This window comes from Barbatula barbatula, assembly GCF_947034865.1.
Source record: "Barbatula barbatula genome assembly, chromosome: 10".
In the NCBI taxonomy this organism is placed as follows: domain Eukaryota; kingdom Metazoa; phylum Chordata; class Actinopteri; order Cypriniformes; family Nemacheilidae; genus Barbatula; species Barbatula barbatula.
The window spans coordinates 2426383-2446384 of NC_136773.1; the positions used below are offsets into that span (position 1 = coordinate 2426383).

At 39.7% G+C, this 20002-nt stretch overlaps 3 protein-coding genes across 9 annotated transcripts in view; 2 read left to right on the forward strand and 1 right to left on the reverse strand.

Annotated features, from left to right (window-relative positions):
- The window catches only part of LOC306899914 (para-nitrobenzyl esterase), a 7225-nt gene extending 3226 nt beyond the window's left edge, over positions 1-3999 (forward strand). The window contains exons 4-9 of one of the 2 annotated variants that reach the window (XM_079466500.1): positions 64-260; positions 524-726; positions 849-907; positions 1006-1173; positions 1874-2095; positions 2770-3999. In XM_079466500.1, coding sequence (XP_079322626.1) covers positions 64-260; positions 524-726; positions 849-907; positions 1006-1173; positions 1874-2095; positions 2770-2912 — 992 coding nt within the window. In that variant the 3' untranslated portion in view covers positions 2913-3999. The remainder of the gene's footprint in view (positions 1-63; positions 261-523; positions 727-848; positions 908-1005; positions 1174-1873; positions 2096-2769) is intronic. The other variant, XM_079466501.1, reaches the window with a different exon arrangement.
- A 9-nt stretch (positions 4000-4008) lies between these two features.
- On the reverse strand, positions 4009-12259 carry arfgap2 (ADP-ribosylation factor GTPase activating protein 2). 4 transcript variants are annotated; one of them, XR_013787250.1, is made up of 17 exons: positions 11768-11871; positions 10709-10827; positions 10429-10501; positions 10210-10341; positions 9798-9878; positions 9423-9537; positions 9246-9302; positions 7065-7117; positions 6731-6867; positions 6512-6643; positions 6178-6306; positions 5941-6090; positions 5728-5854; positions 5551-5641; positions 5336-5457; positions 5125-5250; positions 4009-5033 (listed from the first exon to the last, which is right to left on the reverse strand). XR_013787250.1 is itself a non-coding variant. In XM_079466505.1 (17 exons), exons 2-17 carry the CDS (start codon positions 11837-11839, stop codon positions 5230-5232), a joined length of 1611 nt encoding a protein of 536 aa, XP_079322631.1. In that variant the 5' UTR covers positions 11840-11847; positions 12119-12259; the 3' UTR covers positions 4009-5229. The 4 variants fall into 4 exon arrangements, 3 of the variants coding, with proteins under 3 accessions (XP_079322631.1, XP_079322629.1, XP_079322630.1); XM_079466505.1 differs by adding an exon at positions 12119-12259 and having other exon boundaries at positions 4009-5250; positions 11768-11847; XM_079466503.1 differs by adding an exon at positions 8932-8982 and having other exon boundaries at positions 4009-5250.
- Positions 11443-19964, forward strand: srpra (SRP receptor subunit alpha). 3 transcript variants are annotated; one of them, XM_079466499.1, is made up of 15 exons: positions 11443-11462; positions 12398-12547; positions 13805-13888; positions 13969-14132; positions 14562-14722; positions 14807-14966; positions 15132-15282; positions 15507-15664; positions 15772-15890; positions 16031-16117; positions 16188-16360; positions 16442-16655; positions 16752-16915; positions 17831-17929; positions 18405-19964. In XM_079466499.1, exons 2-15 carry the CDS (start codon positions 12425-12427, stop codon positions 18531-18533), a joined length of 1986 nt encoding a protein of 661 aa, XP_079322625.1. In that variant the 5' UTR covers positions 11443-11462; positions 12398-12424; the 3' UTR covers positions 18534-19964. The 3 variants fall into 3 exon arrangements, with proteins under 3 accessions (XP_079322625.1, XP_079322624.1, XP_079322623.1); XM_079466498.1 differs by lacking the exon at positions 11443-11462 and adding an exon at positions 12206-12291; XM_079466497.1 differs by lacking the exon at positions 11443-11462 and having other exon boundaries at positions 12257-12547; positions 15129-15282.
- The last annotated feature ends 38 nt before the right edge of the window (positions 19965-20002 follow it).

Genomic DNA, 20002 nt, shown 5'->3' on the forward strand with positions numbered 1-20002 from the left:
TAAAAAACAAGAAATTGCATGTAACTTAATCTATCAGTATGTTAATGATCTCTTTCTCACAAGGAGGTACATCAGTTTGGACCCTGATGATGTCTCCACTAGCCAAAGGTCTGTTCCATCGGGCCATCGACATGAGCGGCTCGTACGTATATAAAGCTTCCCTGGAATCGGCCGAAAGAGACAACTTAAAATTCCTGAAGAACACCGACTGCAAGGATGCCATCTGCCTGAGAGCTCTGAACATCACTCAAGTCCTTCAGGTGAGAAATTTATGGCCAAACTCGTAACCTTCCACAGCGCGGCAGCAGAGGAGTCATGGCTGACTAGCAGCAGCCTAAACCTGCTGGCCTTCTCATCTTTTTAATAAATCATCAAACCTCAAACGCCCGCCACATCTGACTGCTGAACACTCAATGAATTGGGGATCAGAAGACATCGTGCAGGTTTAAGTGTTGTAAATGCTAGTCAAACACACCAGGAAAGGATCTTTTGGCTGAAATAATGTATCGTCTGTGTGACTCAGGCAGTTCCGTGGCAGGAGTACCCGTCATGGGCAGCTGATGAGCTCACCGATCTTCCAGTGAAGGGCAGATTTGTCGGCCCGGTAGCTGTAGTTGATGGCCATGTTCTTCTAGAGCCTCCGTTTCAGTCGTGGGAGAAGAAGAATGGAATCTATAATGATGTTCCTTTTGTGGTTGGCACAACAGAACAAGAAACTGACTTCAGGTAAACTGCTGCTGCTATTGACGATTAGTTACAATGTAATAGATGAAAATCTGAAATATGGTTCGTACAGATATTTCAACTTGTGAATGAATGACAGTCAATGTGAATTTTCTGAACTCTAGTCCTCCTTACAAAAACATCTCAACGTGGACTTGGGGCGACTATCGGTGGTTTGTAACGGGTAAGGTGCTCATAAATGACATTTACACAATAAAACATTATTAATGAGTATTTAGATATTTGTTTTCTCAAACCATTCTTTGTTCCTCCGTTACTCAGAGAAATTGACTCTTTTTGGAGAGGCTGTGACCAGTCAGGCCCTGAAGCTGTATGATAGTTCAGCACCGTGCCCGACCTCTGACCGATGTCCAGAGAGACTCTACACCACCATGACCTCTGACATGAGGGTCACCTGCCCCAATAATGACCTGGCTAAAAGAGCTGCAGGTTCAGATTCCTTTTTTTGTCAAATTATAATGAGGAGATTTTGTTGTTCCGGGAGCTCGGCTGACGGAAACACCCGTGTCCCTGAAGCAAGACTTTCAGACTCATTCTATGCGCCGTCGTTTAGGCTAAGCATTTTTTCACCGACTTTCTTTTAGACCCCGCGACCAAACAGGGGCGCGAGATCTGGACCCGTGAGGTTTTTGACTTAAAAGTGGCCCCTAGTGATCCCAGTATGTCACAAACTACTGTGAGAACAGACTTACACCTTTTGGTAATTGCCATACAGGTAGCATTGTTTAAAGTTAATAACTTTTATGTTACAGTTCAATTTCAGGGTGCAACAACTGATATACATAATATGTCAAATATATTTTCTTCTAAATAAACCCTCAAAAATATTTTAAATAATTATAGATATTGATTTTGGAAACTATAGCACAAAATTGTATACAATATATACAAACACACCATACTGATGCATTTACCTTAAAAATAAAAAATTGTTTTACTTGGAAGAAGATTCATGAATCAGTCAGATAGTGTTTTAAATAAAATTCTCGCAATGATTTGTGCGATGTTTTGTGCACACTGTGCCCCCTTAAAAAAATGGGTCCATGACCTTATTCATATGACATATTTTACTGTAGTCAGTTTTAAAAGAAATATTTTCTCAAATATTTGATGTTAATTTGTATTCCAGGAGCTTTAAAAAGCCCAGTGTACCGCTATCTAGTGACTTACACGCCATCGCGACAAGTGAACACCTCCAGTTGGCGTCCATTCCCCAGTCGCTTTGCCTTTCATCTTCTGGACAGCCTGGCCTTCTTCGGGGGTCTTGAAATGGTGATGGGAACTCTGTCACCTGCTGATATTAACTTCCAGGAAGTGGTCACCAAGTATTTCCTCCATTTTGCCAAAGAAGGTAAGGAATTATCTATTTTATATTTATTCTAAATCATGTCTGTTTACTCAGTAAGTCTACATGTTTGAATATTTTGTACTAAGCTTATATATAAAAACTATTTGTTTATTTATTTAGTCTGTAAGTTACTTTTTAATTCTGTGATTTGTATTACAATTAGTTTTTTAAATATTTGTAGTCAGTTATAAGAACTCATATAAGAAAATCATGTTTTTTATTGTTATCATGTTTTAATTGCGTTGCATTATGTGAGTTAGCTGTGACTTATTATTACTCAATAAGAGTGTTTACATTATATATGTTTGTGAATTGTGCATATTAATTTTGTATTTATATACACATACATACATACATACATACATACATACATAAAGAAAAATATAAAATGTATAAAAGACGAATAAGCGTAATTATAAATATATAATTTCAATGAGTTAATATAAATAAATGTATGTGTATCTTTTTGTGTTTATATATGCAAAATGAATTTGCACATTACTCAGACATGTTTTGTGTAAACACAAACTTTTATTCTGGATCCGATTAATCACAATTAAAGACTTGACAACCCTAAGTATTTATTTTTTATTTTTTATTTGTTTCAAGTAATGTTACATTTTTTCACTTGGCAAAGTCTTGTTCATAATATTATTAAACCAAACATATCCTGACAGGTAAGATGCCCGAGGAGTGGCCTGAATATCCATCACAAACTGCAATTCTAGGGAAAAACGTTTCCTTCACAATGAGTTACTCCGGCCAGCGGTGTGACCTGTGGGAGGAGAACGGCTTCTACTCATACGCCTGGATTAACTGAACCACATAATCATCTGAGTTATCGACCCGTCCAGCACACTTTACTCTGTCTGTGTCACATGAGCGAAGCTTGATTGTGTGATTGTGGTGAAGTATTGATACACTGAAAAAGACTTTTCTGAGCAGAGAACGCATTTGCCTGCAGTTATTTGCACCTTGTGGAAAATACATTCCCATGGGAAAGGAAAGTGACAAATGAAATCTCTTTAATATGTAAACATATGAAATTGTTTCTCCTACACAGCAACGAGATGAAATGGATCTTTCTTATGGGAAAAAAGACCCCACTTATCTCACATGTGTATCCTCTAGAGAGGAGATCTCAAGAATGACTCAAACTGTACTCGGGTTTGACGTAGTCACCAATGGAAAGTACAAAAACAAGTTTCAAGTTAAAGGGATGGTGCACACAAATTCTGTCATTATTTATTTGCGCTCATTTTGTCAAAACCTGTATGTGAGACTTATTTTGTGGAGGAGAATGACATGAGGGCGAGTAGGTGATGACAAATCAGATTTCCATTGTCTCCTGAGCTATAAATGAGCAATATTTTGAACAGTGAGATTTTATAACTCTTAGTTACTTTACAAAACGGAGACAGAAATTGAACGGAATTAACTTTATTTAGGTTATTCCTGGGATGTTTCACTTATCAGCACTATAAACGATTTAAAACTCACTCTAAACCTGTTATTCTTTTATTGTTTGATTAAATAAATCTAAAGCTTTAACACGAGAACAAAGGGACGCGTTTAGCATTTAACTGCTATGCAAATAACACTGGAGGACGGTTTGCATATTGATCTTATGTTTGTGTGGTGATGTTGTAGATCCACTATAGTGATGTAATAAATAAAGGTGACTTATGTGCATTTATCTGTGATCAAAGGGTTTTTTAGGGAGTCTCTGGCATCGAGACCATTGAACGCTGTCAAGCTAAATTTCATCCACGGTCAGTGGACGTCATGATATGATCACGCAAGTCTTGAATCAAAGAAAACTGCGTTATTGTGGGGATTTTAATCTTTATTCACACAGTTCTCAATAGATTCTTCTCAACGGGCTACAATAAATAGCTTTTTAATCCAGGCAGCTGTCACGATTGATGTTCTTTATTGTCAAATGTAGGGATACAAATGGACAGCCAGACAACGTACGAAGAGTATTAAAACAAAATATAATATTCCAAGATGTCCTCCTACAACCCCGAACAAGGACAAGTTGTATTGTTTGAATGCATGTACTAGGAAACAGTACTCCACATGCACACTACCCGACTATTTCACTAAAACTGGTCACTTTGAAATAAAAAATGGCTGTTGACACTCATTTTAATAAATTAAGTATATACTTCATGTTTGAAGTGAAGTGTGTAATGTGAGCACTATTAACGACTGTTTTCTAACACTCCCTCATCTTCCATGCATGGTATAATGTCCACATTAAATCTGGCCGGGTCACATCTTAGACTGTAGATCCATTTGGTACCACAAAAATAAATTACACACTTAATAACTGTAAATCTCTAATCAGTTTGGTTCTGCTTCTTACTAATTTGGGGAATGCTGGGATTGATAACATACGGCACCAGTGTCTTCTACCTGTGCTGGCATGCAAAACAAACATACACCTGTCCAAAAAAGACCCACAACAGCGATGAATTCCCAGGTAGCACTGCTGCATCCACAAACCAAGAAATGGCCATTGACATGCCAGGACATATTGCACAATATTAACTTTATTTTAACATCATTTAAAATTCAACTTTATGATGTCAAGACGTCTTATGCAGAGCAACTAAACCGGTCATCCATAATCATAGTTGCCAAATGTAAAATCATGTTAAAAATCTAAAAGTAAAATATTCAAAAAGTATAAATATACCATATGGGGATGTTCACCAAATGTACGTCTTAATCGTAAATTATTAAAATACAATAAAAAGCAATGAAAACATGTGAGAGCTAGCAAATGCAGTTGTACATTTAATTCAAGGAAGAATACTTTTCAAACCCATAACTACTTGAAATCAAAGACCAAACATGGCGTAGAAAACAGGACTGTTGAGTAAAACAGCAAGAGCCGCGATTCCAAACTTTACACTCCCAGTGCTCCGGGTATCTGAAAATAAAACACGTCTTCAAAATAAACATTAAATACTGTCAGGAGAAAGTGTGTACAGTGGTCGGGAGAGAGAGAGGCGCTTCCATGCCTTCGTCTTCCTCTTGGATTTATGTTTTTAGGTAAGACCAGATCCAATCAGCAGTGAGGTGTGTCCTGTTTGATGCAACGTCCATATCAGTCTAATGCAGTTCTCTCAGTAAGCGCCATAGCGATCCTGAAACAGACGATAAGTTGATAAAGCTGACGCTGACACATTAAACGGGATATGTGGTGTAGTGTGTGATGTCAGGTGCATTCACCTGAATGGTGTTCATAACCCCGTTAGCCAGCACTGCCATTTTCCCAGCGACCGTTTTCACACCTTGCTTGAACTGAGCAATGTCTGGACCAGAGGGAAGCACGCCGTCATAACCTGATGATCCTACAGGTACAACAGTCAACGTTATACTTTTACATCATATTTTTGGTCATGTGAGTGATTTACATATTCGAATGAAGCTTATCCGATGTTAACCTGCGGAACGGACGCTGCCGTCACCAAACAAATCAGCAGAGCTGATGGAGGTGCTTCCAGACATGCCCTCCAGACGAGTCTTTGCCTCATACTGGTAAAGATAAAAAACATCCTTAGAATGGAGTAGTGCCAAATAAAATATCGTAATGACCTTTGGCGCTCTTGGCCACACGGTACCTCCGGGTTGCTCTCGCGGCCAAAGAACATGTCGGATGAGATGGCTTTAGCGTTGGAGAACTTCTGTCGGGCTTCACTGGACTCTGCGACTGGCACAGAAACCTCATGCTTCCGTCGGCTAGGCAACCTGAGAGGGCACATCATTAAATCCGGTACAAAACGATTGACTCCAAATTGAATAACAACAAGATTCACGATAGCAGAATGACAAACCTTTCTCCAATTGGTTGGATGCTTGAGATGGTGACCTCACTGTCTTTAGGCTCGTCCTTCTCCAGAGCCCAGGAGGAGAAAGATGATCCGGTATCACTGTCCCACCGTGACCCAAAGCTGTCTCCTGATGTGAAAGGGTTATCCTTGTACCTTAAATGACAAAATTATTTCCATGCTTCATTCTACTTGACTTACAGATCATCTTATATATCACACAACTTCCAATGACAAACATACTTTGGTGGTCCAGAGGCAAACCCCGGCTCATCAAACATGTCCAGCTTGGTGCGGGTGGAGGATTTGACCCCCACCGGGGTCTCCTGCTCGATCACCTGCATTTCGGCCATCACGGAGTGAGATACGGCACTGAAGGTGAATCAAGGGTACCAAAATAACGTCAGATCTCATCTTGTTAATTTCAAGACAGGGAAATTAACATTACATATGGCAGCTTTGCACACAGGCTAACTCAACCCAGCACTTATGAAAAGGTGATGTCACACACAGGGTGATCATGTTTTGGATTAATTCATTTGCCAGAGTAACGTAATAAAGTTGACTGTGTCTTTACCTCCTGTTGCCGAATCCCATGCCCAACCTCTCCGCCTGCTCTTTTTTCTTCCCCTCCATGTTCTTGAGCTTCTTTTCCTCAATCTTTCTGTCGATCTCTAGCTCTTTGTAGGCCAGTCTCATAGAGGCCACTCTGTGAGTAACAGCGGAACATGATCAGTACATCTGACTGCAGCATCCGAGGTTTGACCATTCAATCATTCAAAGGGATGCGACTCACATGGACTCCTCGGCTTGTTTCTTGGTCTCGACAGCCTGTTCCTCTCGCATCTTTTCAGTCAGCTGGGCCTGTTTCTCCACCTCGCTGAAGCTCTTGCTGCTCACTTTCTGGGCACCTAGACCCTTTTTAGCTCCAAGCTGATGAAAAAAACAGATACGACTTATCTTCATTGTTAAGCTCCACTGAACACGTTTAAAACACCAGATTTAAATTATTGCACTGGATTTTTCATCTAATGAATATTCCGTGTTGTAAGCCTGACACCTACTGGTAAAAGCTTAGTATTGCAGGATCAGGTATCCAGGTGATGGCCAGCACTACATTGTTAACTCACCCCTTTCTTTGCTGTGATTGGCTTTTTCTTCCCAATGATGGAGGGTTTCACTTCTAAAAAAACAAACAGAAATACTAGTCAGAAAAACACGTTATTCTAGAGAATATAGTCATGTTTAGATCATTGGTGCATTGCGAGGGAGGAATCATCAAAATCATGCCGGCAAAGCTGGAGGAAGGCAAGAGATCCCACCTACACACAAACATTCACATTATTAAAGCAAGAGAGGTGATGATATGCAACTTGCTGGTTGGCTGCAGGTGGGTTTGGGAGGAGGGACACTCTCACACACGGCATTTGATTGGACAAAAATTGGTGACGTGCAAGATGAGTCATCTGTACTTTGATTATCTTTTGCTAAATTAAAGCAGCTAACCTGCCCAGAACAGTACGAACATACTGGATTAAACCCCGGATGTCCAATAGCAAGTTAACCCTTAAAGTTGTCCAAGTTAAAGGTGTCCTGAACTGGCTGTTTTTATTCTGTATACTGTTGTCTGAGGTCTAAACATGCAAATCAATAAGTAATAGGCCATTTTCTACATTGGTTTTGAGGCCGGCTAAATAAACACTCAGTTTTTATGGGCGGGCCGCAATGAAGACTTGGAAGTAAGCGCCCACTGCTATGATTGAATAATTGTTCCCAAAGACAGCAGTGTGCCCTGTGATGTACATTTCTGTACGCTTAGTTGGAGCGGTCTATAAACTTGGTTAGACACGTAGGTTACACATAACAAGGAAATACAAATCGATCTCTTACAGACCAATAGTCACGCATCATAGATATATTTGATTCCGGTCGGATTCAATATTGACGGCAGAGCATTGCTTTTTAATCTCAGTCTCTCTGCGAATCCAGTCGACATGTGCCTTGTTTACAAAAGGAACCCACGGTTAAATGAAGCGAACAAATGCTCAATGTTGTTTCACACACGTGAGCTGAAAGTCTTTATAAATAAACTTCAGATTCTGATATCAGGAATGCATGGTTGAAGGAAGCGACTGTGTTCTTCCACAACCAGGCGCTGCACAATGTTGCATGTTTGTTGCTTGGTCGATCAAAATAACAATAACAGTGAAAGAAGTCCTCACTTTTGCACATGTGACACTGGGCTAGCTGGGTTGCCAGATCTTCACATAAAAAAATGAGCAAATAAAGACTAAAACCAACCTTAAAATGCAAATTGTTTAAATATTTTATAAGATCAAAAAAAATATTAATAAAAATCGCAAAATCTGCATAATCTGCGCTTCATAATAACGAACATGGCAACGAAGATCACATCGCATCAGCGGTTAAATTTAAGCTGACGGACAAAACAAATCTTTAGCCAAGAAATGTCGCTATGGTTACCAATTTGTCTATCATCGCAAATGCGAGTGTGTACTATGTATGGCTAAAGTCGCTCGCGAAACAGTGGGCGGGGCTAGAGAAGTAGTGTTTGATATTCTTCTGTGGAGGTGGTTTCAACCTATCACAGGACCTGGCGTTCGCTGGGTCTGGTGTCAATAAAAGTTGTCATTTCAGTAACAAGAATGACTACAGTTCTGACACTTACAGGATGTTGGTTTGAATACGATGAGCTTTTATATAACAAAAGCTCAAGTTAAGATCGGTTTCTTAATTCATGACACCTTTAAATGAACCCTATAGATTAAACAAAAATAGTTTTTCAACCTTTCATTAAATTATTGTATCTACTGTAATGGCAGGCATAAAAGGTGATCAGCTGTGCAGTGATATAAAAAGAGGAAGGGGTGGGGTCAAAGCTGCACAATAGCTCCAATCAGGTGTCAGTCAAGCACAGAACCATGCTGCAACTTTCCCATCAGCCAATAGGCAACCGGCCATTTCAAAATAACTCACGATCATCTTTAGGAGTTCGTGACTCTTCAGATGCCAATCTCATTGAGTTTTCTACATTAACAGAACAGACAGAGGCATTAATGAGAATAGATGCCCCGACATCTATACCAAAGTAAGCCGATTTATTTCATTAGGATGCTTATAGAAATTTCCTGGCAAGTCCTTGAGCTTGACTTTTTTATGGGACACATTAACATCTCAAAATGATCCCTATGGGGGTGACTGGAAAATATATGGGGATGTTGTGATGACAGCGACATGCATTCCGTCTGACCGCGCTCTCTCTTTCACACACAACTGGGGTAAACAATCACCTATTGTGGCTTTAGGACTCGTGCTCAGGCCTTCAATGCTCGGACCCTCTTCAGGCTCTGGATCACATGGACATTAAGATTTTAAATCAGATTAAATGACAACAGAAGAATTTGTATGACAGAGACAATGTGTTTGTTTAAATAAGCATGTGTTGAGATGTGGAGAAGTTTCCTCACGGGTACTCGCAGTCTCAAAATTCTTAAGTGTGTTCTGCTCCAGTTGAGGGGAGATTGTTACGGCTCCGTTCTGATCAGTTAGGGAGGGTGATGCCATATCCCAGCTGTTGGCAGGCTGCAGGTACAATAACAATAGTTCACATTTTCCAAAACCTCTCTTTATTATAATGCAATAAAAATGTGGCGCACTGTCCCTTTAAAACTCTAGCTGACCCTTTTTGATTGCAAAATGCATCACGGTGTTCCTATAAATAAACTGAATATTATTTTGACAATATGATTTTAACTATCATATTTTCAATAGATGGTCTTTTCCATGATATGACCCCTTTAAACATAAAACCAGGTGTTTACAAAAATACCTTTGTGTCCTACCTGTGTGTGCTCATCAAAAAAGTCAGTCTCTTTCTTCTCTGAATGTGATGGTTGAGCACAGCCCGGGTTGTCAATCCACAGCTGATGAAAAAACAATAAAGAGATGTGATGAAGCTCAAGGTTTTGAATGCAGCACTGAAGACACTGGGTGTCTGAGAGGATTGCACAACCTGCTAGTGTGGGAAAGTAAAGCTAAGAACACTGCTGTAACGTGGAGTTTGTTCAATGACACTCCAGTTCAAAGTTTAGATGATATCACAAACGCAGCTGCACACGGAGGCTACAGAAAGCAAACCGTGAAATTACACAATACGTGCTATGAACTGCAATGCCAAACAAAATGTTTTCCTTGTTTAATTCATAGGTACCCATAATAAATGTAACAAATGCTCCCGAAGGTACGTATACTCACGTCAGTGCCATATTTGGAGAGCGCGGCGTTGGCGAGCTGCCGAATCTTCTCTCTGTACATCTGAGCCGCACGACTGTTATATTTTGCATTGGTGTCGTTGGTGGTACAGCCGTGCTGACGGAAAAACGCCATCTGTGCCGAAATAAGAAATATTGATGATCTATTTGAAGTGTTAAACTCATTATGCATGTGATCAAGGGGCAGATAAGAAGAACTTACCGCGTTGGCATTACCTCCAACCTGCATACATCTCAACTGAAACCAGCTCCAGTTGGAATCCAGCTCTGTGGATCTAAAACGAGTTTGGCCATTTATTAGAATTTCAGAGATCAACACACCCAAAAAATAAACGGTAGTAGACATGTGCAATTAAGATAAGTGTCAACATTCTAAACCACAAGAAAGTCCTGTTGCGCAAGAAGAAATTCCAAAATGAAGAATGACAACCATTCGCGTGGCATCATAATATAATAAAAGAGGTCGTTGACAATAGACAGACCTGATGAAGCTCAAGTGCACTCCCAATGAGCGATGAATCCCAGAACAGTCAATGCACAGAAAAACGCCATATGGAATACTAGCCCAACTCGGATTCTTAGCAGCGCAGTCAAAGCAAGCCTAAGAAAACAACACAGATCGATCAAAATATACCTTTAGATGATATTTTCATATGGTTTCTGGTTAAGGTCTGTATATTTAACACAGAGCGACTTCTGTCCAAGTTAAGTATAAACAGAAGACATGTGCTGGTTTCAGAAGCTTTACTTTCATTTTCTTTTTTATTGTAATATAATATCATTTTGCCAGGTTTTCAATGACGGCGACAACATAAACCTTACGTGGCCCACACGTAACTTCCGGTAGACCTCCGCAAAGAATAAATGACTGTCGAGAATGTAACACTATTAATATAATATCAATTATTAATATAAAGTGAACTTCGGTCCGATACGTTTTTTAAATGCCTAAAATAAACTTGAAGACCATCTGGTAGAAAAGTATATACTTTCTGTACACTGAGAATATTTGATAACATGCTTTAACACTTATACGTCCGTGTATCAAACGTGATATTATATTAAAGACATAAACAGTCTGAAAATATTCAATGAAAAGACACAGGATACAAAGTTCAAACGATATGGGTTATCTAACAATGACATAGTGAAATACACATTCATACACATTATATATATATATATATAACCGGACATCTTTGGAACAGATGTTATCTCCAGTACATTATTAGAGAGGTGAGTAATGTTCCAGCGTCACTGCGTCATTCTCACATAATAAACAACAGCGGTAAACAGGAGCATCACTCGTTTCTTACAAGACAGCAGGTTACCATATTCTTAATAGTCGCGTGTTATATTGTTTTAACGCGTTATGTTGTCTGTAACGTAAATGTATGACTGATGAAACAGACAGGCCCCGTCGCATCGGCAAACAAATGACACGTAATCCCATTTAAAACACACGTGCTCGTGTCTCGAACTAGGTTATAATGATAACGAATGCGGTCAATGATATATTTTAGTAGGATTTCTAGCGTTACCTTATTAGTGGGAACGGAGCGCAGTCGTTTAAAAATTGTGAGAATTTCTGTCTTGTTCGGTTCCGACGCCATCTTGCCAACTGAGCAGAGTGACAACAGAAACCACAGAGAACATTAAATCACACACTACGGAAAAGGTATTGTACAAATTAAAAGTCTGTCCGAATGAGTTTTAAATATTAATATAACCGCACGTGTTAAATAAACACGTTATGATTATTACACTATTACACTGTAATATTAGTAGTTAATTCTATTATTACAGATTCAGTTTAAACTTACAACAACACATACATAATAAAAGTCAGAGGGGCTTTAAAAACATATTGATCTGATAATTCATTGGCTTACGAAATGTATATTAAACAGAGCAGGGAAGATATTTTTAGCAATGTGTATTTATAAATACAAAATATTTAGACACCGACTGGCAACCCTCGATCACATGACAAGTTGGGAACTCCGCCGGAAGTTGCGACACTTCCTCTTAGTGGCACTGACGTGTCTGATCGTGGATTTTGAAGGCAGGTACAGCACATAGCAGTATCTCCTGAAGCGCAGGGGGACCGCGGAGATCATATTTATTTTTACACGTTTTTTAACCGTCAGTGTTTGTTCTGTTCCTCGTAGTTGCGGGTTCATCGGTGTTTGGTAGAGATGCTGGACTTCTTCGCCATCTTCAGTAAGGGGGGGATCGTGTTGTGGTGTTTTCAGGGAGCCGGGGTCACGGAATCCTTCACCGGGCCTGTCAACGCTCTCATCCGCTCCGTCATCCTTCAGGTGAGACACGCTGGACGTGTCGTCGGGTCACTTACAGATCAGTAATGCAGATGTTCACGTTAGAACAGCTGTAGGCTGACAGATGTCACGTGGCACAGCAAACACACTTGTTTGAGGATGATGGTGTAGGTTACTATGGGGTCTGTAAAATGAGATATTTCTTGATGAAATTAAAGTTCATTAGATGGTGTTTGATGTGGTGCTATAGTTTTTACAGCAGGCTGTGGATTAAAGTTGATTTATCATGAAAAGAATAAGATTTATTATTATTATAAGGAAAGTAATATCATATATTTTATTAGTTTATTACTGTGTGCAGCAATATTTGTTGGTTATTTTTGGTAGCTTAAAGAAAATAGAGTAGACCATTTCATGTTACATTAAATAAAGAAAAGTTGCAGACAAAAATGACATGTGTATATATCTCTATATATATATACGGTTTAATGTAAAACATTGTAAAATCCATATTTAAAGGAATAGCTCGATCGAAAATAAGTTTTGTCATCATTCCCGAATGCTTTTTCTTTTTTTGTGGGACCACGTTCTGAGCCTTTTTAGGCTTCAAAAGGATGCAAATCTCTATAAAGCTAGGTGACCCATAAATGATTTATACATCATCAGAAAGCACAATATTTGGGCGAGAGATCTGAAATCTGAGGGTGCCTGCAGAAGAAATGAAAGTATTGAGAAAATCACCTTTAAAGTTGTCCATCAGAGGTGCTGTGGCAGGTCGTTGCTAAGAAGAAACAGGTTTTTTTCAAGGCTCTCTGTTGGCCTACTGCTGTTATGACTTGGCGGAGAGAAAATGAACCTGAAAGCTGAAATTCTAAGCTTTACATAGACACCTAACCTGAGTGTGTAATTCCCAAAGAGCGGACAGCAGCGAGCAAAGTTTGTAGACGTATGTCTGGACATTTTTGTTTGCGATTTTGCTGGATCCACTCACAAAAATAACGTTTTGATATTTAGGGTAGGAAATTGACAAAATATATTCATGTAACATGATCTTTACTGTCCTAGTTATTTTTTTGTATTTATCATTTTGACCCATACAATGTTTAGTTTGCTATTGCTTGCAAATATACCCGTGCTATTTAAGACTTGTTTTGTGGTCCATGGGCACATATTTCATAAAGATATACCAAAGTAATTGTGGAGATTTAATTAAACTATGGTGGTCTTAAAAAGTGCCAAGGTTATGTCTTTAAGATCGACTTGATATACAGTATTTGCAAACGAATTGTTTTTTTGCAGGAGAGGAGTGGGAATAACTCCTTTACTCACAATGCCCTGAGTCTTAAATACAAGCTGGACAATGAGTTTGAACTTGTGTTTGTGGTGAGTGTTTACCGTCCGTCTTACATGAAGATAAGCTGATTCGTCATTGCATGACTGATCGTGCGGCTCTGTTCCTTTAGGTGGGTTTTCAAAAGATCCTGACGCTGACGTATGTGGACAAATTTATAGATGACGTCCAGCTTCACTTTAGAGATCGATACAAGAATGAGCTTGAGTTGAGAGGTGCCCTGAAGTTTCTGCTCCATAACTTTGAGTTTGGAGATGACTTCCACCAACTTCTAAGGTTAGTCTCTGGAAGACAATTAGTATTTTTTCATATATAGACGTAATACAGTTGAAGTGATCGTTCACCCAAGAATGGAAGTTTTGTCATCATTTACTCGACCACTTATCATTAAAGGTTGGTAACCCGAACAGAGCTGTCCCCCATTGCCTTCTATTGTATGGACCCCAAACCAATGCAAGTTAATGGGGGCCAGTTAACGTTTTACAAAATCTCTTCTTTTGTGTTCTGTGGTAGTCATACAGGTTTGAAATGACAAGAGGATGATTAAATAAGTAACTAAGTTTTTGGGTGAACTATCACTTGGAAATAGCTTGCAAAACCTGCAATAAATAGTTGCAAGTTGCAATAAAAAAATGTCGCAATAAATGACAAAAATAATATGCAACAATAAAATCTAAACAGAAATGTAACTGGGTGTTGTTTTAGGGAGGCGGAGGAGAGCAGCAGAGCCAAGGCCACTGTCTCTATGAGGACTTTCAATGAGTCTCAGAAGTCCCAGAAAACTGTGAAGTCTATGATTGAGACAAAAGATGGAGATAAAAGCAAAGAGCAAGGTGGCAAGAAATCCAAAAACGCCAAAAAAGAAGGTGAGACTTCAGATTATTACTGAGTAACACATTACATCTCGATCTGTTCAATTTCCAAATGTTTTTCTGCGTTTTTCTTGTCAGTTGAAACAAGGGTTGATCAGCCTAAGGCTTCCCCGCAGACCGCCTCGAAAAGGACCGTGGAGAACGGATTCGAGGCTCTGACCCAAGTGGAGATTATTGAGAAGAACCGTGCCAAGTTCATCAGCAAGCAGTTAGGTGGAGGAAAACCAGAAAAGACCAGGTGTGAGACTTTATGCTCCTCTAGGATTGCAAATGAAGGCCTACATTCAAACCTATAAATGACAAAGTATTACAAAAGTTCGTTTTTGTTTACCACAATATGTCAAGTCATGGTTACGATTAGCCGACTGCCGTTTAATCGCCTGGTCATAACTTATTTTCACAGTAAGTCCCCTAAACCCCTGAAGCCAAAGGGGAAGGTGAAACGTGTGTGGGACTTGGGTGGAAAAAACCTTGGAGAGCTGGACTACAGTGGAACCAACGGTGACAACTCGATTGATGCACAAAACCAAGACAAGGAAACCCCAGTTGATCCAGTATGTAACCATTAAAAACTCACCCTGATGTCATTTAAAACCTGTATATGACTCTTGGTGAAGCACAAAAGAAGATATTTTGAGGAATGTCTCGGTGGTTTTGTGTCCATACAATGGCGGTCTATGGGGGCCAATGTTGTGTGGTTCCCAACGTTCTTCAAAATATATATTGTGTTCTGCAGAAGAAGTCATACATTAATATCACACTTTGATCTCTGTGGCAGCTGATCCAGGTGGATTCAATGAAAGGTGACCTGCGAGGGGTAGATTATGAGTCCTCAGATGAAGAGGAAGACGATGATGATGATGATGATGAAGAAGAAGAGGAGGAGGTGGAGGAGAAGAAGAAGAGAGTTGTGGTGGCAAACACTAACAAGAAGGGGTGATTATTCCTTTACCTTCTTTAATGTATCGTACCAACACCGCCTCAATAATGAAACCTCCAGATAAAGTTTGGGTCATTTATCTTGGTGCATTTGTGTTTTTTAGGGCTAAGAAGGGGGGTTTTGGGGGAATGTTTGGGATGCTGAAAGGTCTGGTGGGATCTAAGAACCTGACTGAGGACGACATGATGCCAGTACTGGACAAGATGAGAGACCATCTCATCGGTATGACGTCACACTTCTATATTATTTTTTTATCAATTTGAAACAGTGTGTGTTTGCCTATTCAATAGATTGAAAAGTAGGTTTTTGTATACTTTTATACCAAACAGCACACAATTTAACCACTGTTGTTGGTTTTTAAGCCAAGAATGTAGCAGCTGAAATATCCTCCCAGCTCTGTGATTCCGTGGCCAAAAAACTGGAAGGCAAAGTCATGGGCACTTTCACCAGTGAGTACTCCACACATCGTCTTTATGCATATAAATCAGCACTTTTTTCTAAATCTCATTTCGTCTCCAGCTGTGGCCTCTACGGTAAAGCAATCGCTTCAGGACTCGCTGGTGCAGATCCTGCAGCCTAAGCGTCGCGTGGACATCTTGCGGGACGTGCTGGAGGCTCGTTCCCAGCGCAAACCTTTCGTCATCACCTTTTGTGGGGTAAACGGCGTTGGGAAGTCCACCAACCTCGCCAAGGTCGACCGCTGAACGCAGACTCATTACTTCGGTTTGTTAAATGAATCATCCTTAGCAGCATGTGATGTTGTATCGGTACAGATCTCCTATTGGCTGATCGAGAACGGCTTCACGGTGCTCATCGCCGCCTGTGACACCTTCCGTGCGGGTGCCGTGGAGCAGCTGAGGACTCATCAGCGCCGTCTGAACTCGCTGCACCCTCCTGAGAAACACGGAGGGCGGTCTGCTGTGGAGCTCTTTGAAAAGGGGTACGGCAAAGATGCGGCCGGGATCGCCATGGAAGCCATCGCCTTCGGTAACCGCTCGAGTTATTTTGAGTGGTTGAATGCTTGCTTTAGAGTTTACACAGATTTTTGGTAATGTCTTTCTTTTTATTCGGTGGCGTCCGCAGCTCGTAACCAGGGCTTCGAGGTAGTGCTGATCGACACAGCTGGCCGCATGCAGGATAACGCCCCTCTCATGACCGCACTGGCTAAATTGATAGCGGTCAATAATCCAGACCTGGTTCTGTTTGTGGGAGAAGCACTAGTGGGCAACGAGGCCGTGGATCAGCTGGTGGGTTTTAGCTCTAGTGTTATGTCAGAAATGGCCTATCATTTATGTCAAATTTCTACCAATAAGTTTTGTTAAGGGCTCTGGTGAAAACAATGCTAAAATGATAAATGGTTAAATAAAAAAATATATAAAAGAAATAATAAGGGGTGTAACTCATTTAGAAGGTCACAATACAGTTTTATATGTACTGTACAAAAATGATGGAATCTAGAGAAATCAGGCAGATGCTGCTTACATTGAGATTTTAGTACTTTGTTGGTCATCACCGTTGAATATTCAAAGTTAATTCTGTGAACTTCCTCTCAGAAGACCAGATTAATATAAAGACAACAATATTTTTCATGCATATTACAATTGTTCTACGTACATGATCTAGAAAAGCAGTGTAATCTACACAACCGGTCAAAAGTTTGAGAACACTTAAGTAAAATTCATTATCTAAAGAAATTGATCTGAAGGTGTGTGCTTGAATGTCTGAAGGTTTGTAGACAAAATGCAACTGTGCAAATATACACTTTTGTCAGTACAAACAAAGATTTTTTTAAATATATATATATAATAATAATAAAAGAATGAAAAAGAGCAGAGAGTGAGAACACAGAATAGATGGGAACTATCTGCTTAAGAAAAGGCCTAGAGGACATTTTAGCAAACTCTTGGCAAAAGGTGACTTGTTTTATTCAGTTTATTCATTTTCTTATTCACACCATAATTCAGATAGTTCCCTTTGTGTTATTCCACAGTTTTGATAAGCTTACAATTTTTTCTAAAACGTGGAAGAATATGAATAAGAGAATAAGGGTTATTAAACTTTTGACCGGTAGTGTATAAAGTCTGAAACGTATATGAAACACATTACATTTTCAATGTGTGAATATTGCTAGAAAATAAATGAAATGACATGTCTTGTTGTAGGTTAAATTTAATCAAGCTCTGGCTGATCATTCCAAGACTGACAAAGCCAGACTGATTGATGGCATCGTTCTTACCAAATTTGACACCATCGATGACAAGGTACGAAAAGATCCAGAAATCAATCTATCACACGATCCCTTTTAAATATGTCTTTTTATATACTTCATTTTAAAATCCATTACATTCATTTCAAGGATTTACAACCTTGTTTAAGGTGTTTAAAGGGATAGTGGCCCAAAATTGAGAATTATTTGATCATTTATTCACCATCTTGTCATTTCAAAACCGTATGACTTTTTATGCCGCAGAACACAAAAGAAGATATTTTAAGGAACTTTGGTAACCGAACAAAAGTGATACCCATTGACCGTGTCCATACAATAGAAATAAAGGGGTACTGCCGTTGTTCGGTTACAAATATTCTACAAAATATCTTCAAAATAAAGTCATACAGGTTTGAAATGACATGAGGGTGAGTGAATGATAAAGGAACTCCGTCGCTCCATGAAAGATCCATAATAATCAAATCATTAAGAAAAACTGGTTATTCAGATGTTTTCTATGTTCTCTGTAGGTTGGCGCTGCCATCTCCATGACCTACATCACGGGTCAGCCCATCGTGTTTGTTGGCACCGGGCAGACGTACAGCGATCTGCGCAGCCTCAACGCCAGGGCCGTGGTCAGCGCTCTCATGAAGGCCTGAGCAGCACACGTGCTCATCTACACAGCAGAGCTTCAGAGCCGCTTCTGGAGGTCAAGCAACTTCCACGTTTTTGCTACAGACTAGATCTTGTGACCCCCACTCGGCTTACCTTGAATGCAGTCATGCCTACTTGTCGATGTGTTTTTTTGCTGTCCCACACATTTAAATAACTGAAATTCAGTTCACATAATTTCCTAGTAAGGATCCTTATTGTGTTTCGTCAGAAAAGTGTTTGTAATTCAATTGAACGAGTAGCATTCGCCTCTGGACCAACCTCATTGTACCTCTTTTGATTGACATGCCACGTAGCCAATGGGAAAAGCAGCGATGTCCTACAGATCTGTCCATATGGTCATTCACAGATGCTTCTTCTGAGCTCCACACTATCTGTGAAGTGATAAAAGATTTTTCAGTTCACATCGCTGTACTCGTGTTCCCACCCGGATGAACAGAAACGGGGCGGGATTCATGTTATAAGAGAGGTATCATGTATTTTGTCTACTTTTAATTTGATTGCTGTATGTAAATGAGATTTACAAGACAGTCTGCACCCCGAACTGTTGTTTTCATGAATTCACAACCATAGTGCCTCAATCCCATGATGCACTGCTCCCGCAACAGGGATGTGTTCTGTTTGTCCTGATACTTTATTTCCAAACCTGTACAGAACGTTACAAATGCTGCCTTTTCTCATTCTTCCCACGCATACGATGATCTTTTTCATTGTTTCTTCTCTGGATATGAAGGGCGTTAAAGTAGTTTGGCAAAAGCGTGAAGGCCAAGGTCTGCCAAGAAGTCATACACTTATTTTAGAAACCCAAATGGTCTCTGTTTCCCCCTCTCTTATTTATGATGTCCTAAACCCATCTATACTCACCGGAAATATGTCCGTCTTGATTTCTCAATGCTTTGCATACCACGTCAAAGCCCTACAAAAGAGCTTTTTATTTTCAGATTCCATTGTTTTAGAAGTCAGTTCTTATTTCTCCTGCACATCATGTTAATTTGCGCTAGCACAAAGGCAAGACTGGAAAGATGCGTTGTATGAGAATGTGTAATATTTCCTAAATAAAGCTGCTGTAATGCCTGCGATTTCTCATGTTTTGGGTCTGTTATAGCAATAAGACGCCCTAAATAATAATATATATTTAGGACCTTGAATAAATGATGGAGTGTATCAAGCGCGATACATTCCCTGACACGATATGTAATTTAATACTTTTTAATTCTTCACCCTCGTGTTATTTCAAACCTGTATGACTCTGCAGAATATAAAATATATTTTGTAGAACGTTGGCACATTGCTCCCCATTGACTTCCCCTGTATGGACACAAAACCACTGAGACATCTCAAAATATCTTGTGTTCCACAGAATTACGTGTCATATACAGGTTTTAAAGCACATTGGACTGAATAAATGACTGATTTACAACTCCTTTGGTCAAACTAAATGTTTTTGCAGTACTTG

What these genes read in the sequence shown, in the direction of transcription:
- arfgap2 (XM_079466503.1), bottom strand. Translation starts at nt 11,839, where the DNA reads ATGGCGTCGGAACCGAACAAGACAGAAATTCTCACAATTTTTAAACGA. An exon ending in TTGGAGGTAATGCCAACGCG is followed by an intron (nt 10,342 to 10,428) that starts GTAAGTTCTTCT and finishes ATTTCGGCACAG; the next exon opens with ATGGCGTTTTTCCGTCAGCA. An exon ending in ACGAACTCCTAAAGATGATC is followed by an intron (nt 7,118 to 8,931) that starts GTGAGTTATTTT and finishes TTGTTTTTTTAG; the next exon opens with AAGTGAAACCCTCCATCATT.
- srpra (XM_079466497.1), top strand. Translation starts at nt 12,425, where the DNA reads ATGCTGGACTTCTTCGCCATCTTCAGTAAGGGGGGGATCGTGTTGTGG. An exon ending in GGAAAACCAGAAAAGACCAG is followed by an intron (nt 14,967 to 15,128) that starts GTGTGAGACTTT and finishes AACTTATTTTCA; the next exon opens with CAGTAAGTCCCCTAAACCCC. An exon ending in AGTCCACCAACCTCGCCAAG is followed by an intron (nt 16,361 to 16,441) that starts GTCGACCGCTGA and finishes GTATCGGTACAG; the next exon opens with ATCTCCTATTGGCTGATCGA.